The following is a 17,106-nucleotide window of genomic DNA, read 5'->3' as shown; positions in this document are numbered from 1 at the left end:
GCGCTGCATCGACGCAGAAGGAGCGTATTTTGAAAGTCTTTATAGAGTTGTAACGATTGGTTTAATAAATTTTTGAAAATCTACACAGTGCTATTACTAAGACTTGAATCGAACTGGAGTCTGTTTAAGGGCACATGTGATATCGGCATTGTTTGCTTTGTTGACAATCCGGACTATATTTATTTGTCTGAAATATCTGACATAGCACGGTCTCATAGGCGCAACAGTAGCAATGTCGTATTCCAGGCCATTGGGCGCTGGACGCGACCAAAATGACTCTACCATAAATCCAACATAACTCTGCCAATAAGACGTTCATGTGGTCAGTTCCATTTCGTATTCGCAACCAAGTCGCAAAGTCTGCGTTAGGATTGGCCATTGTAAACGCTTTGGCCGACATTTTCAAAAAATGTGCTTGAAATACCTTTCATTCTTCAAATTTTACTCCCATGACTATTTTTCAAATAAGGAAGCCCCATGAATTATTAATTTTCAAGTGAATTATCTGAATAACAGTGAACAAGGCGCGCCTATAAGAGGAATCTGTTGGAAACATATTCAGACTATCTTATAACTTAGCATCAGCTTAGTGTACATCCCAATTTACCTCAGAAACTAATAAACGCATTTTAAATACGAATTCGCAAATCAAACGCAAAAAGTCTCCAAAAACTCTTCGGTCGTAGCAACGAAAATCTCAAGTCCATGCATTCACTCATTTCCCACATACTTTCCGCCAAACATAGGGTGTATGACGCCAGCCGAGCTGACGGCAGACGGCGGACCATAGAAGATCGCATGTTGCTACAATTCCGGCTGCAATTGGCATTTGTACACATTGCTGAGTGCTCAGAATAGAAACAACAACCACTGAGCAATGCAAACATCTCAAGCAGTAGCAATAGTGCTGCATTGCGCAGCATAAGAATCGATTCCGCCGCCACAGCTTGCCAAAACGAGCCACTAGCCGTCTTTCTTTTGTTGTAAAAAGCTTCGAGCGCCTCAAAATCCGATTGTAACCACTCTGCTTTGGGTGGTTGTGCATTTTTGCGCCCTTATTTGTTTGTTATTTATTATACCGTCGCAACATGTTGCTTATGGTATACTGGTTTTGTTGGCCTAACGGTTGTTTCGAACATCCAAACGTGATATATATTGATTTGTGTCTGTATGTATGGTCAAGATCAAGAAACGTGTTGAATTCCTTATGTTTGTCTCTCCGTCGGACCATTTGTAAAAGCAAAAACTTGAGAACTTGCCACACTGAAGCGGTTAGTATTTCAACTGACCAAAATCCAAACACAGCCACACCCACCGGTCCACATTCCGACTTCTTTTTCTGAATAGCTTCGCGCCGACGACGCATAGCATTCAAATAGTATTCCTTGCTGACGGTTTGACCGGCCGGAAGCAATTCGGTGTGCCCCGCAACTCGATAATCGGAAACAACTGTCAACATAACCTTGATTTTTTATCTGCTGTGACATTGTTTTTTCGGCTTCGGCTCACCTTTGCAACGATACTCCACCGATTAACGCGACACTGCTTTTTGATCTTTCGAAAAGGTTTTCACTGATCCCTCCATAAGTCCAACGATACCGGTAGGACCTCTGACTATTAATCGTCGATTCTTGATGTTGAAGGCCGTCCTGGACATGGTTCGTCCAATCAAAAACACTTAGACGTGACAAACAGTTATTATGTTCGGATACACCCGAACTTGGCACTTCCTTACTCTCCTTTGTTTCACTTTTATGTGGCGTTTTCGCGCTCTTCGATATAATCTTTCTAATTTACGATCGAACGCGTTGAACTATAAAAGTAACGGCTTGTCAGCTTAGAAATCACAGTTGACTTCTCCACCAAGCGAGCGACTAGCAAGCAAATCGTGTGCGTGCGTTCAATAGACGTGTGAAAGAGTTCGCCAATAAATCACTTTAATCCTCCGCAACGCCTTCATATCCAGACATGAAATATYTGGTGAGGATAACGCGTGTGTTCTAGTGTAAATTTGTGACCATAAATGCTTGTATTTATACCGTTGCTATGTTCCCAATCACCTTTTTTAACGTGTCCTTTCCGTTGTGTCGCACTAGATCGTACTTAGCTTGATCGCAGCCGCCACCGCTGCCCCTGGATTATTGGGTTTGGGTCATGGATCATATGCAGCGCCAGCGCTGAGCTTAGGGAGCTTAGGTCATGGACCAGCTATAAGCTACGCCGCTCCAGCTGTTAGTATTGCTCAGTCCGCCCCAGCGATTAGTTACGCAGCGCCATCTATCAGCCTTGCTGCAGCACCCGTATTATCTGCACCTGCTGTAGTATCCGCACCTGCTGTAGTCGCCGCACCGACCATCGTGAAAGCAGCCCCAGCCGCCACCAGCTACTCCACTTTCAGTCAGGTGAGTTCAGGGCCGAAAAGAGAAGAATGCTGTTATAGTGCTGTAAATTCCATTCTCCTCTCAGGTCATTCAGCATTCCGCTCCAGCTGTCGTTAAGGTCGCCGCCGCCGCACCAGTAGCCGTAGCGGCTCCAGCACCAATTGCCGTAGCGGCTCCAGCACCAATTGCCGTAGCGGCTCCAGCACCAATAGCCGTAGCAGCTCCAGCACCAGTTGCCGTAGCGGCTCCAGCACCAGTTGCTGTGGCAGCTCCTGCTATTTCTTATGCTGCACCCGCTCCAGCTATTTCATTGGCCGCTGCCGCACCAGCCATTTCGTACGCCGCACCGGCTCCATCCATTTCTTATGCCGCAGCTGCCCCATCCATTTCTTATGCCGCAACTGCCCCAGCCATCTCGTACGCTGCACCTGCTCCATCCATTTCTTATGCCGCAGCCGCTCCATCCATTTCATACACCGCCGCCGCCCCATCCATTTCTTATGCTGCAGCCGCTCCTGCCATCTCGTACTCTGCACCCGCCATTAAATTAGCCGCCCCCTCGATCTCCTACGCTGCAGCTGCCCCATCCATCGTGAAGTATGCTGCTCCAGCCATCAGCTATGGAGGCGGTCTCAGTTTGGGCCACGGCTACCATTAAATGAGTTACAACCGATGTGCAGCCAAAACGAAAAGTAAATATGATTATAGCAACAACCCGAAGTCGAGACCACACCAGGATCACGTGGTGTAGTAGAAAAGAAAGATAAATGCAAAACGCATAAATATTTAATAAAAAATTAATCTAACAGCCACATAAGTTGCATGATCGCGTGCTCTAAATGGCGTAACTGAGGAATGTGGTGCAAAATAACACGGAATTTGTCTATCAAAGGGTTAATGAGAATATTATATTGTATATATATACATATGCATACATACAAATACAAATACAAGCATAAATATTATGTATTTATATCAAGGCTTTGTATATATTTTTAATAAAAATAAAATGAAATGCAGTTTTTCGTTAAAAAATATAATTTGTGTGATTTTCATAAACAAATACAAACTAATAATTAAAATACAGCAAAAAGATTCGTAAAACTCATAGCATCCGTTTCTAAGTGAAAGCCAAAGGATTCTAGAACTTCGGTAAAAGCAGAATGTCGACAATTATAAATAAAGTGGAGACGACGATGAAGCAGCAGTTGTTGATCATCTTAGCCAGCTCGCGCCACGGATGTGTCTGCATGCTCACATATTGATCGCACTAAATTGACGAAGGAAAATAAATGACTTTAGCTTATTAAAATGTGCAACAACTATATGCATTCGTTAATACAAACGAAGATTGAATAAAATGAAGTTAGAAACCTACATCGACCAAGCGCATACAAAGCAACAGCCGCAGAGCCGACACATTTAGCAAAGACATCAACCAATCGAACGGTTTCGGTTTGGGAGGATAGAGCTCCAACCAAATTAAAGCCACATGCAATAGGTAACAGAAGGCAGCGCTGCGCATAACATGACGATAAGCATGCACTGAAATACAAATAGAATAGATAGTGCCAAAATTTTGCAAGTAGGAGCCAACTACTCACATATGTTCGGTATATAGGCGGTGGGTGCATGCTTTGTGACGAACATCAAACCCATGGAGATGACGAAGAACACCACCAATATTAGACCACCGCGTCGATAGCCGCGCAGCAAGAAAGACAAGACCAGCAACGTCTCACAGGCTACAAAGAAAAACCATAGACACATTGTGAAACACTTGATGTGCCCCCTATCCGACGGCATAGCTACCCAAAATTGGCATCGTGTAGACGTTCCGGTAAAACGCGTCATTCCTTTCGATCGTGAAATCCAACGATATGTCGCCGTTCATGGATTGGGCAATGGCTTGTGTATCATAACGGCTCGTATTGCTTGCTGCATTGACAATCTGCGATATACTTATTTGTCTGAAATGCCACTCGCTTAGCATGCTGAACGGTTCCACAGGCAATGGCATCGTATTGTCGTATTGCAGGGTGATCGGCTCGCGTGTGCGCGGCGAAAATGACTCTATGCCCAATATTAGACCGCAATTGAGGCGTTCATGCGGCCAGTTTTGCTTCGTATCCACGCACCAAGTCACGAATTCGGCGTTCGTGTTGATCATGGTTACGTTGCCGTTAGCATAGATCATAAAACCGATATCGGGTTCACGTTGCGTGTTGCTGCCGTGGGCGGCGCTGCGGTTCCAAAACAAAAAAACAAAAAACATATCAAAACTGTTATACTGTTAGTGAACAGCGCCAACTTACTTGAGCACTATTAAGTCTGGTAGCCATAGAATTTTCGGTACTTCTTTGTAGCCGAAACTTACGCCGGCAATACCAAACGCATCCGCATCCCAAGCAAGTCTGGGATCTTGCCAATACTAAATAAGAGCGCGAGGTAATAAAATAATGGATGAGATGGAGGATGAGATGAAATGAGTAAGGTCTTTTTAGTACACATGCTCTAAGTTACAATTAAACTTTCAGCGCCGCTAAGGCTTCAACTAAACTCTTAGCTCAAAGCTTTAATCGCTAATATCATAATTTTCCTTATTTACAGCTATGCTTCCCGTTATGATTTCAATGTCAACGCTACTCACCAACGATAAATGCAAGCGTGTGTGTAGAATCGACTTTTCATGATTATAAACGACCGATTTCAGTTGGAATGCGAAGTTGACCGACTGCAGATCCATGGGCACCGACTCGTTCGCGAAATTCTTAGTCAAATTCGCTAGCAGGGAGTGAAAAAGGTCGGTCTCATGTGCTTCCTCCTCCATTTCTTCAGCTGCGAAATGCGACATTTTTTCGAGATAAGCAAATACACTTACACACACACACACATACATAAATTGTATAAAAATGCATACGCTTACCGAAGCCATCGAATTGACAGTCGTAGTACCATTTTGCCGGCGTCGAGCCGAAACTACTGAAGCTCAGATAATTGATTTCGAGCGGCGCGGGATCCGTGTAATTCAAAAGCGGTTCCTGCTTCAAACCCGGAATGTAAACGGAAAGTGTGCCATCTGCGGTAAGAAAGAAAGCACACACTCACACATAAGTGGATTTGCGTACTGCGAACATGTGCACACGAGATATTTTCAGTCTAATTTAACCACGCTCGGCTTATCAGCTGCTTACTCACACTTTTTTATATACGTACCGACACTTTCTCATTTTTTTTTACACATATTTACAAAGTATGTTGGCACAATGCCACTCACACACGTCTAAATATACATATTTATACATATATATGCATATGTACATATATATAAGGTATATATTATATGTACATACACATATATTCATGAACGTACCCTTCGTTTGTATGATTTCGATGGGCGTCGGATCGTACATCGTCAAAATGTTTGCCATCGTACTTGTGGAGACGCGCATCGAGGCCATGCGACTGCGTATGGAGGAGAAGGAATTCTGCCCGGCGCCAATCACTGATAAAATAAAATAGAAATCACAACGAAATTCCATTCATTGCAACCACATGCACACACACATACAATACACGCATGTGTAAGTATTTTGTTCTTCATTACGCACCCACTTCATAGACTCGGTCCCTGGAGAGCGGCCTGTCGTTGGTCGACAACAGGATGTGTGCATCCATCGGTGCGAGCACGTAGAATTTCAAATGCAACCGTTCGTTGGCGTTCACTTTGTTGTTGGTCAATTTGTGCAAGTGAAAGAATTGCGTGTAGGCATATCCGGTGTTGGCTATGCGAAATTCCTTGCACGTATCCATTTGCGCCAAGGACACGTTGTATTTGTTGGCGGCGCTAAGTTGCAGGAAAAGCAACGTTATGGTGCATATTGCCACACTAAAGTTATTACATAAGCGATACAAATGCATTGCAACTATTGCAGATGATATGCCGTTATAAGAATTTTTACTTTTCAAATTATTTCAACGTCTCACAGCGAATGCTCCAGAGCAACTACTTCGGGATGTAGCGTTAAGCAGTTAAAGAGCATCGCCACTGAGTTAAGATAAACCTTAAGGCTGAGAGCAAGTGTGTGGGAACTTATCAGCACAGCATTCTTAAGTATGCTGAGGAACTGTAAAAACACACAGTGTATGCTGAATATATGAAACTTTACCGAGATTTGTATGCCAATTAGGGTCGTTTTATCCATTTCTAGTTGACAGTAACCTATCAGTTAAGTTCTAGTTAAGTTCTGATTAACATAAGAAAGACTCCTTTTGTTAAAAACACAGAAAGCATTTACGTTTCCAATACTATGAGCTTTTTATGTAGTAATAATTCAAAATTTAATGAATTAACAATAAAAAAAAACTCATTATATAGTACTAAACAGATTAAGCAAAGAGGCAACACGAAGTACCACCGTTTTTTAAACATAACAGTTTCCACTAACATCAAAAATACTCACAAATGTCTCAATAAAATCCACCAAATAAAAACCCACGTTCAAATTAAAAAAAAATACGTTCAGCTAGTGGCAACGTTGTTAGCTGTCAGCTGTCTAAACAGCTGTGTTGACGTTGTGTTTACAGTTGCAAGTCGCGAATTTGATTGAAAATGGAGAAGAGAAAATTGAGCTCAATTTTAGTGCTAATGAAGAATTGTTGTATTAATAAATTTACACAAATGAAATAGTGAAGTAAAGCGCACGTTTTTAACGAAACTAAAGTGAATGTGCCAGCAAAAAGTAAATTTCCTTTCTACAATTTGCTGTGGAAGGCTCTCATTTGGGCTAATCTCCTATGCTGCTTCAGTTTCACTGCTTTTGACATCGACAAGCTAACAGAGAGTTGCGCTCAATATTATATTATTGTTGGGGAGATAGCTCCACACCACATGCTCGCTTGTATTTGAACTTCAAATTTTCAAGTGATAGCTATGTGGTTTTTGAAGACGTGCCGGCAGTGCTTGGCGCTTAGTCACATTTAGTTTTGCTCCGCGAGCGGTTCTGACGGGAATGCGCTGATTAAAGTGTTGCTACTATATTAAATATATGTAGGTATATAACAGGTGCAATTGGAACGGTACGAGCACTGCGCCAAACGTGATAAGTGATTTAGCGTTGGAGGGAAATTAATTGACACAACAATTAAATGAACTGTTATGACTTGACATAAACGTGGTCGTTATGAGCAATTATCATTGAACAATAAATTAAAAATACTTACAAGAAACGTTGAAAGCGTGCGGCGAGAGCTACAAAGCGCTTAACATAAATTCAGCAACAATCAACATCAAATACTAAAATATCTTTTTAATATCTGAGGTAAGCGGTATATTCCTACATTTTGTATAAAAAATTAATAACTGATAAACATACATATGTTAGCTGGATGACATTTTTTGAAGTGTATGTAGCCTTCAAAATTATTGGCGCTATCTGCACTTTCACAGTCTTAATATATTTAAGTTCATCTTGAAAATTTTATTAAATAGCTATCCAAAAGAAGTCACCAAAAGCCATTTCTGTTGTATAAACATACACACATATGTACATATGTAAGTGTACGTAAAGGTATATCTTCAAAATATATAAACGTTGGTATCTGCTTATACGAACACGCGTTTAGGTAGTTGGAAAAAGAAAGTTTTTGGTGCGGCTTCTGCTTTGTTTCTACACAGCCACGCGCATGAATATGTATAGTATACTTTTATATATGTATGTATGTCTACCGAAATATTTGTCTATCTTACGGCTTTACTAACCCACAAGTTCAGCTTATCAGCTTAAATGCACGCTCGCACACGCTGCTATTTCGTGGCGCGCTGCGCTTTTTAGCGGTTGGCATCTCGCCTTTGGCAGCTGTTTCTTAGGTTTATAAGTACACGAGTATATTCCACATTTCCAATATAATCCGTGCCTTGGCGCAAAACTTAAAGTAGCACGCTAAGTGTGTGTGAAATATAATTGATATGCAAACAAACTTTTAAAAATGTATGAATAAAACTAAACACTTCCTGCCCACGACAAGTAGTAGATATGCTGGTTTACCGTATACAATTTGCATTTCTCACTTGGGCAACAAGCTATCAGTTTCTTATTAAATTTCTAAACTTCATGCTGTGTTCTGTGCCCAACCGCTGCCAATGAACTCTAAGTATTTTCTCCGCTACACTTTTTCAAACTATACTGTGGCTGCAAACTCTTTCTCCTGCCTTCAATTTCCATGGCACTTTGCCAATGAGAGTCAGCATTAATTTGTTTATTAGCCATATTCGTTTGGCGACTGTTGTCTCATTGTTAGCATATTCACATGCACACACCGCCGTATTCACATACGTGTATTCGACCATATGTCATCGCGAGTCAAATTTGCATTTTCTTTTGAACAACGCTTTTGTACTCAGCAAATTGTACATCTTGTACACACATACTATACATATGGATTTATACTCAGAAATAGTTACTTTGCTTTCCTACAATTTTGAATTCTGCCTTTTTCGTGTGATAAGCCTTGATTTTAACTTTCTTCTCTGCCTTATTAATGTTTCTATATATGCTTTCTATGTAAATTCTGTTTTTATTTTAAAGTCTCTCTTTGGTGAATATGCTTGACTGCATTTCAAACCAAAACACTCATTTACAACACATATTGGTTTACAAACGCGTTTGTTTTTAAGGTCATCTAGTATTGATACCCTGAGCAGTGTAAATTAGGTCTGTCACGATGTTGTAGCAAAGCAGGAAGTGAAAAGGTCGAAATACATGACGAGCTGCGTCGATTTAGCCATATCCGTCCGTTTGTAAATACGCCAACTAATCCCTCAGTTTGGAGATACCAATCTTTTTTTTTTCTCGCACGAAGCTGCTCACTTGTCGAACCACCGATAACGTATAAATATAGAAGTTCCCACGACAATCGGGCCTACGCAGGCGGAACGAACCCGAATTTTTACCCGGCCAAGGACGGTCAATTCGACGGAGATCTGCCGCTGCGGCAAAAACAAAAGCACATTCTAATTAATAGATAGATAGATAGTAAAAATTGAGGTTTTGCATGGTCACTAAGGTACAGCATCCTGAACAATTACAGGAGCCTGCTGGACGCGGCTGAGGCTGAGCCAGCTTCTGCAAATTAATGGGCAATCCAGAATCAGGTGTTCTGGGCCATGTTGCAGAACCGCAGTTTGCTCAGGAAACTATGTCCATGTTAGACAAATACTTCCTGGGCCTGGAGTGCCTTGTATAGAGCACAACAAGAAGGCGGAATCTGTCTCGTTGGAGGTTAATTATTTCCTTTAACCTTGCGAGGTTGAACCCTCGTAACCGCTTGATTTGGCGGATTTCTTCTGCCTGTGCTGCCAGTGCTGTTCTCTCCCCATTCTCTCTTTCGTGTGGAACGGCTCCTTCAGAGTGTGAGACCCCACTGCGATGCATGGTTCTGACCCTGTCATCCTGGACGCTGCCGCAGAGAGGGCTAGTTTTTCGGGCAGCTCATTGCCGGCTACCCTTTTATACCCCGGCACCCAGATACGAACCTGGACACCAAGAGGACAATAGCCTGTTTAAACGCCCACAACTAAGGAGAGGCTAGCCTTACTGAATTCAAAGAAATCACTGCACCGTCCAGAGCAGTTACGACTGTTTGTGACAGGACGTTATTAAAAGCTCCTTCAATATCAAGGAAGGTTCCAACAGCGAATTCTTTAACCCTAATGGCTTTCTCTAGCCATCACGCGAGCAGTACCCGCTGACCCACCTTTACAAGAGCTTGCTGCGGTTGGTCCCTCAGAATGGGGCTTCTTATATACCAGCCCAACAGTCGCTTTAGAGTTTGCTCTTGGTATTACAAAATAAACGATAAGTGCACGATTTTCACTTTATTTTTTAAGGGTAATACTGTTTCGGTGCAGAAGTACTTTTTTGTTCTGATTTTTTTTTTTTCAAATTGACCACGGCAAGCATCTCATAAGCAGCCAGTTGAAGAGCTTCCTGTGTGTCGAGATTCATGGTCAAGTCGGCACTAACCATCAGGTCATCGCAGGGAAACTAGTTTCAGTTTAACTGTAGTTGGCATCTGGCACAGTAACCCTTCATAATACAAGCAACTGACCTACGTGTGCGCAATACATTCATATATATCCGTAGTTACAAAAGCTTCAACATTTTATGTTTTGATCTTTTTGTTTGATTGCCGTTATATATCCGTATGTATGTAAAGCGTCAACTTTGTAAAATTTCATAATACAGCTCTTCCGTACAAGCTCACGCGTTTGGCCCAAAAATAAAAAACCAGTTTGTAAAGAAAAATATTTAAATTTTTGATGTAAATATCAAACATTGTTAAATACACCATCTTTCGCAAACATTGTTTATATATGTAATTTTCTAAAAGAATGTAATTTTTATAATAAAGTATAAACTTTGTAATTTTATACTATTATATCAGAGGCGATGGCCATAGTAGCTTGTACTCCTTTCTTACTATTAGGTTTAATATTTTGTATATTTTTCCAAATAAAATAATAATAATAATAATTTTTGATATTTCAAACAAAGCAAGCGTCTTTAATATTTTTTCTGCAAATAAAAGGATCTATTTTACCGCCCAAAACCGTGGACAAAGGCTAAAGGGTTCTAGCCAAAGTCACATTTTACAAGTGTTAGTTTTATGTGCGTTCTTATGATATATTTATGCAGTTACTAACATATTGATGCAAGAATATCTAAGTTCGAAAGTACAAAAGCCAATCTCAGGTGTCACTTTGTTATTTGTTGACTTTTTGGCGGTAGTGAATTACATTTCTCAGTTAGTTAGAGTGCAATTCAAGCAACCGTGAAGTCAACACTTAAAGTAAAAAATAAACACTATAAAACTGGAAAAGATTATATTTGCCAACGCCAACTAAAGGTGTGACAACTAAACAACTTTGTACAGCTACTATATTTCTACAACTGTTGGCATGCCAGTAGTTGCATCCAGTTGCATGGCGCTAACTTTTATTCGAGTGTTTTGAAGTAACTTTATTAAAAAGGTTCCTTTGTGACATTTAAGGCTTGACTTTCAACACGCTTTGTTATGATTGTCATTTAGCTGACAATAATAATTTATGCATATTTCCTATCTTCAGAATATTTGTCACTGCCGTGTAAACGCAGTTAAGGCAAGCAAGTGCTTTGCGGCGCGAAGAGCACCGTTACGGCCTCGTTGACACGCTTACGCGCCTCAATTTCGCTAGCGCTGGTGCGCACACTCGCCACAAATGGATATGTAAACAAGCAGTTTAGCCAAGTATCGAGATAAGAAAGCGCTTTGGTTACAGTCTTTGTGAAGAGCACACGCAAGCGCCGTTGAATTCTACAAACAAAAGTGCGAAAATGTTTGAAATGCTCTAGAGAATGCCACTCGAAGCGAAATATGCGCTTATTAAGGCAACATTAGCTTTGAGATCACAACAGCATGTGCCGCAGAGAATCCAGAAATGTAACCGAATATTTCATGCTATTGCAATACTTGTGTATCAAAATCTGTAAAATACTTAAAGGTCCTTTTGAGGATTTAAGGATTTTTCACGGTCTTCTCTTGAATCTAACTTTACTCCATTAAGGGAGTTCTGCATTGACTATATGGTGCATGCATCAAAACTTCCCAGCCAAGCTCTGCCAGTTTTTGCCGGGTCATCAAAGATATGTGTGGTCTAGCCCTGTCGTGATGGAAGACGAAGCCCTTTCTATTGATCAGTTCTGGGCTTTGTTTTCGATTGCTTGCTTCAATCTTATCAGTTCTTGACAGTGAAATGTAGAAAAAATCGTTCATCAGGCTAAAGCAGCTCATAGTGAATAACTGTTTTCCAATCCCACCAAAAACTCAGCATAACCTTTCGCGGCATCAAATCTGACTTTGCGACCATTTGTTGAGCTTCACCACGCTTGGACCATGATTTTTTCGCACATTATTATCGTATTTGATCCACCTTTCGTCTCCTACAGCCATTCGCTTCAGAAATGGTTCGATTTCATTTTGTTTCAGCGAAGAATAGCAGATTTTCATTCGGTCCATTAAATTTTTCACAGACAATTCATGTGGTACCCAAACATCGAGCTTTTTGTAGCCAACCTATTTTAAATGATTCGAAACCGTCTGATGATGAGTATTAAGTTTCTTAGCAATGTCATGGTTGCTTATGTGAAGGTTCTGATCAATCTTTTCCACAATTTCATCCACTTTTTCAACGATAGGTCGACCAGAGCGAGGTGCATCTTTCCAGAGCGGAAGCGAGCGAACCATTGTTGTGCTACACGAACTTATACAGTATCGTCTCCGTAAGCTTCACAAATTTCATTGATGGCTTGCGTGGCATTTTTCCGTTTTTTATCCAAAATTTCAAAACATAGCAAATTTATTCATTATTTTCACTCATTTTTGAACAGCCGTAACTTCTTTGAATTTAATTTTATTTTGGCTAAAAGAAGCTTAAAATCTCACCTTTCCAACACTACATGGTATGACGCAATATGATTGGTAGCACTGCGGATATACGACTGCAACGACATCTATTGACAAAATACGAAAAGACTTTTTCGACTACACAATAGTTACCATTTGTTAAGGGTATTATGGTTTCAGCGTAGGCGACCTTAATCTCTTTTTCATGTTTTCCAAACACATTTTTAAATGTGACATGTGTATTCGACAGTAGGCTCATTTCTGCGGATAATTAAACTTGCAAAGCTCCCATTCCTCAAACGGGTTTGTCTATTTTTACAATATTTTTGTTTTGTTTTTCGTTATGCTAATGTTGCTGTTTTAAATTTGTTTGTTGAAACCAGTTTGCTCAGAACTAGGAAGTATTCTGCGCTAAAGATATGCTGAAATCGATTATATACCCGCTTTGAAGAAGTTTTGGTCTGAAAATTAAATTAATTGTCTTTGGTCATTTATAAAGTCAAGAAGCCACGAAAATGCTTCGGTAAAATAGAAACTTATGAGCACGTACTTCGAAATATGTTTTAGGCAAGCTGCGTCATCCGAGTGCCTGTCGAAGTCTGACATGTATATACTCATAAACCTAACAAATGTAAGCGAATACGAAGGCAGCCGGCCAGCTAACGGTTTATCATAATTGAACTTTGATCTATTATCGTCATGCGACAGTTATCAGCAGAAGCAGTGTGTGACGCTTATCGTTATTGCGCTTATCACAATTTCTATGTTGTACTGAAGCATTAAAATGTCGCAAAAACTGACTTTCTTTTTTATTTTATTTTTTTGCAGCTCTTTCTGCCTTGAATCGAACTGAGCAGTATCATCCAAAATGCTGACCTGCTTTATTATTATTTTCGTGATATTATTCTGTGGCTTTTATTTTGCCAAAACCTCCAAGGAGATGCCAAAGAACTGGTATGAGCTGAAAACGGAGCTGCGCTACCAATACATTGGCCTCGTGGGCCTGATACACGATTTCACATATCGTTCACGCGATCGCGTCGGTGAGTTCTAATGCTTAACTGCATTTTATGTATTCTAATTAAAATAATTGAAACCTCGTAAGCGGTGTCTACGTCAGTAAAGAAGAAGAAGTAAAGTAATTGTTCGATATAGCATTCCTAAGTGAGCTTCAATCACGCCTGCGTAATATTAAAGTTTGCTTTTATTATCTAAATATTTATTGTGTGCAAATATTTTGCTTTTATTTTAGCGCTTTATAAGCAACCTGGACGTGTAGCTGTAATTACGGGTGGCAACCGTGGCATTGGACTTCGCATTGTGGAGAAACTTCTCGCCTGTGATATAACGGTTATAATGGGTAAGTTCGTATATTACAGAATACTACTGATACAAATTGCGACTATTAAAATACGAATAAGATCGTTTATATTCTGCTTATTCCTTCGAAAATGATCATTTTTTAAACAAATCTAATCAGCTATGCACAGATTCAGCCACAAAAAACAACATAAAATTTTGTTTGTTGTTGTGTGGCGGCTATAGTGACTCCATCTGAGCAAAATCTTCGGAAATTGCAGCATTGCTTTTTAATGGGGTTTTCAATAGGACGCTACAAAAGTAGACCGATAAGGACCGCATTTTTGACATTTCTCTTCAATAAATACGAAATTATTAAAATTTACTATCGAAATTCGGAGTAAGTGAAATTAACTTTAAGAGCCCTACGTCCAATTTATTGTAGTCATATTCGATTGATAGCCCAACAATTTGAAGCCACAGGCTTGTACTGTGCCAGTGAGAAAAAGTAGTGCCCGTAGTGTCGAGAATATTGCTGGCGCTGACGCATCAATTGAAGAAGACCCAAAGCAGTGTCTCACACGCCGTTCTCAAGCATTGGGCATCGCTGTGATGTCGTTGTGGCGAATTTTGCGAAAAGATCTTAGCCTAAATCCTTACAAGATCAAATTGAAGCAAGAACTGAGTCAGCTTGACCACCAGAATTGTCGTATGTTCGTGAATTGGGTTGAGCAACAATTTGAAAATGAGCCAGATTTTCATAGAAAAACTACATATATTCAGCGGTGAGGCTCATTTCTGGCTGAGTGGACGAATATCGAACGTGAAATTGCGGCAGTATCAGCCAATTCAGGCTTGAAAACCGCCGAAAATTACGTTCAGGAACTGTACCTCTGCAAGCGTGCCCGTGGTAGCCATGCAAAAATATCGAGTTCCATACGAATGTACTTTCACAGATATCCCAGACTTTTGTAGTGCTCTTCTTGAAAAACCCTATACCATAAACGAAGCTAAATTTCGAAATTTCGTGAATATACATACATATATTTTCAAATGAAAAAGTTTTCCATACAAGCACTTGTTTCCGATAATTTCCGTAATTTTTTTTTTTTTTTTTTTTTTTTTTTTTTTTTTTTTTTTTTTTTTTTTTTTTTTTTTTTTTTTTTTTTTTTTTTTTTTTGATAGCTATATGCTGCAGTGGTCCTAAATCGGTTCCGCATAAAATCAGAAATATTTGTAGCTATTAAAAATTCGAATCCTCGATCTGTGCGCTTTGAGTCCACTATCAATATCAAAAAATGTCTCTGGTATACATAAAAAGACTACACACCTATATTGTATAGGTACTGTAAGTGTACTAAGATTTCATTTGTACGTGAGTTGAATGTTAAACGCTTGCATGCTTGGCTCGCAGACCCCAAACCCACAGCGCATGCGCGTTGTAAGCGTCCTTGCCGACAAATCTTTTCGCTAACTTGCAGAATGACAATTCGTTGGCAACAAAAACTCATCACTCAATATCAAGAGACACCGTAGAATTTATGGCAGACGTGAACATATTTTCAATTAGCTGAGTCAATTGTTGCGCAAATCTGGGATTTACACAAGCATTGCACTTTATTTGAATATAAAATCTTAAAAGCTTCAACGGAAGTTGGCCACATTTTGTCTCTTGATCGTTGAGCATTCTCTATGCCTAAAAGTATGCTTCAAACTTTCGTGCAATTTGTGTTCACTTCTTTATATAGTATACATTTAGGCGCGATTTTTTAAATTTTTAAGCTCGTTCCTTATGTTGACCGTTTGCTCGTATTTCAGGTGTGCGTGAGCCGGCCAGCGCCGAAGCTGCGGTCACTTCCGTTGTCGACCTCACCTCAAGCGGCGGCAAACTGATATGTGAACCACTTGACATCGGTGATCTCACATCCGTTAAGAAATTCGCTGAAAAGGTAAAGGCGCGCTTCAACAAAGTGGACTTGCTAATCAACAATGGTGAGTTTAAAGCACGCTTATTGGCAAAATTATAATGTAAACTAACAATTCTTCATCCGTAGCTGGCATCATGTTTGCGCCCTTCAAGCTGACCGCCGATGGCTTCGAATCTCACATCGCCACCAACTACTTGGGTCACTTCTTGCTTACACATTTACTGTTGCCCGAGTTAAAGGCAGCCGGCGAAGCAGGCAAAAACGCGCGCATTGTAAACATTTCCTCCTGCGTGAATTTGATTGGACGCATCAACTATAACGACATCAATGGACTGTGAGTATAATCACCTCACTATCTATTTATTTTTCTTTTCGAAATTGTTTGATACACTTTTCGTCCGCAGCAAAAATTATTACCCCGGCACTGCGTACAGTCAATCGAAATTGGCACAAATCCTCGCTACACGTCACCTGCAAACGAGATTGAACGCGCAGTCGGCGCATGTACAGGTGAATGCGGTGCATCCGGGCATTGTCGACACCGATCTGTTCGAGCACAGCGCCACCACTTATGTGCCGTTCGTAAAGAAGCTGTTATTCAAAAATCCCGAGCAGGGTTCACGCACCGTCGTTTTAGCCGCCATCGACCCTAAGTTGGAAGGCAAGGGTGGCACCTACTTGAGCAATGGTGGACTTGGCCAAATGCATAGCGATGCCAAGGATCCAGCTAAATGTGAGAAATTGTTCAAATTCTCGTGCGAACTGTTGAAAATCGAAGATTTCGGCAATGGAAAAATTTGATGCAAAACAGCTGAGCAACGATATGGCCTGTACACCAGCGGATTTTCCCTCATAAAAAACAAATACTATACATTCCTTTCGAATATTTTTAAGCTGCTACCAACATACCAGTTAAATCAATTTCGGATTTCGCAAGTTCTGCATTTCATATAAGAATTATATAAAGCACACCCTATTTCTATGTCAATGGCTGTAGCCATACCGTTTCCTCTTATTTATGTTTTTATAAAGTAGTACTGATCCAAACACAAATA

The 17,106-nt window shown here is 40.4% G+C and overlaps 3 protein-coding genes across 3 annotated transcripts; 2 read left to right on the top strand and 1 right to left on the bottom strand.

Moving 5' to 3' along the window:
* The first annotated feature begins 1,968 nt into the window (after positions 1-1,968).
* On the top strand, positions 1,969-3,039 carry LOC108970709 (cuticle protein 16.5-like). The gene is made up of 4 exons (XM_018936232.1): positions 1,969-1,980; positions 2,097-2,402; positions 2,467-2,536; positions 2,819-3,039. The coding sequence occupies exons 1-4, from the start codon at positions 1,969-1,971 to the stop codon at positions 3,037-3,039; spliced, it is 609 nt and encodes a 202-aa protein (XP_018791777.1).
* A 368-nt stretch (positions 3,040-3,407) lies between these two features.
* Positions 3,408-6,302, bottom strand: LOC108970764. The gene is made up of 9 exons (XM_018936328.1): positions 5,993-6,302; positions 5,755-5,886; positions 5,308-5,460; positions 5,032-5,219; positions 4,697-4,812; positions 4,194-4,624; positions 3,986-4,126; positions 3,760-3,926; positions 3,408-3,651 (listed from the first exon to the last, which is right to left on the bottom strand). Exons 1-9 carry the CDS (start codon positions 6,300-6,302, stop codon positions 3,523-3,525), a joined length of 1,767 nt encoding a protein of 588 aa, XP_018791873.1. The 3' UTR covers positions 3,408-3,522.
* Positions 6,303-6,980: 678 nt separating this feature from the next.
* Positions 6,981-16,871, top strand: LOC108970765 (dehydrogenase/reductase SDR family member on chromosome X). Its single transcript, XM_018936329.1, has 6 exons — positions 6,981-7,702; positions 13,653-13,867; positions 14,077-14,184; positions 15,942-16,115; positions 16,178-16,385; positions 16,456-16,871. Exons 2-6 carry the CDS (start codon positions 13,693-13,695, stop codon positions 16,850-16,852), a joined length of 1,062 nt encoding a protein of 353 aa, XP_018791874.1. The 5' UTR covers positions 6,981-7,702; positions 13,653-13,692; the 3' UTR covers positions 16,853-16,871.
* The last annotated feature ends 235 nt before the right edge of the window (positions 16,872-17,106 follow it).

This window comes from Bactrocera latifrons, unplaced genomic scaffold, assembly GCF_001853355.1.
Source record: "Bactrocera latifrons isolate USDA-ARS-PBARC rearing strain unplaced genomic scaffold, ASM185335v1 scaffold_31, whole genome shotgun sequence".
Taxonomy (NCBI): domain Eukaryota; kingdom Metazoa; phylum Arthropoda; class Insecta; order Diptera; family Tephritidae; genus Bactrocera; species Bactrocera latifrons.
Note: the sequence above shows the minus strand (reverse complement) of the source record. Positions and strands in the feature narration are given on the sequence as shown.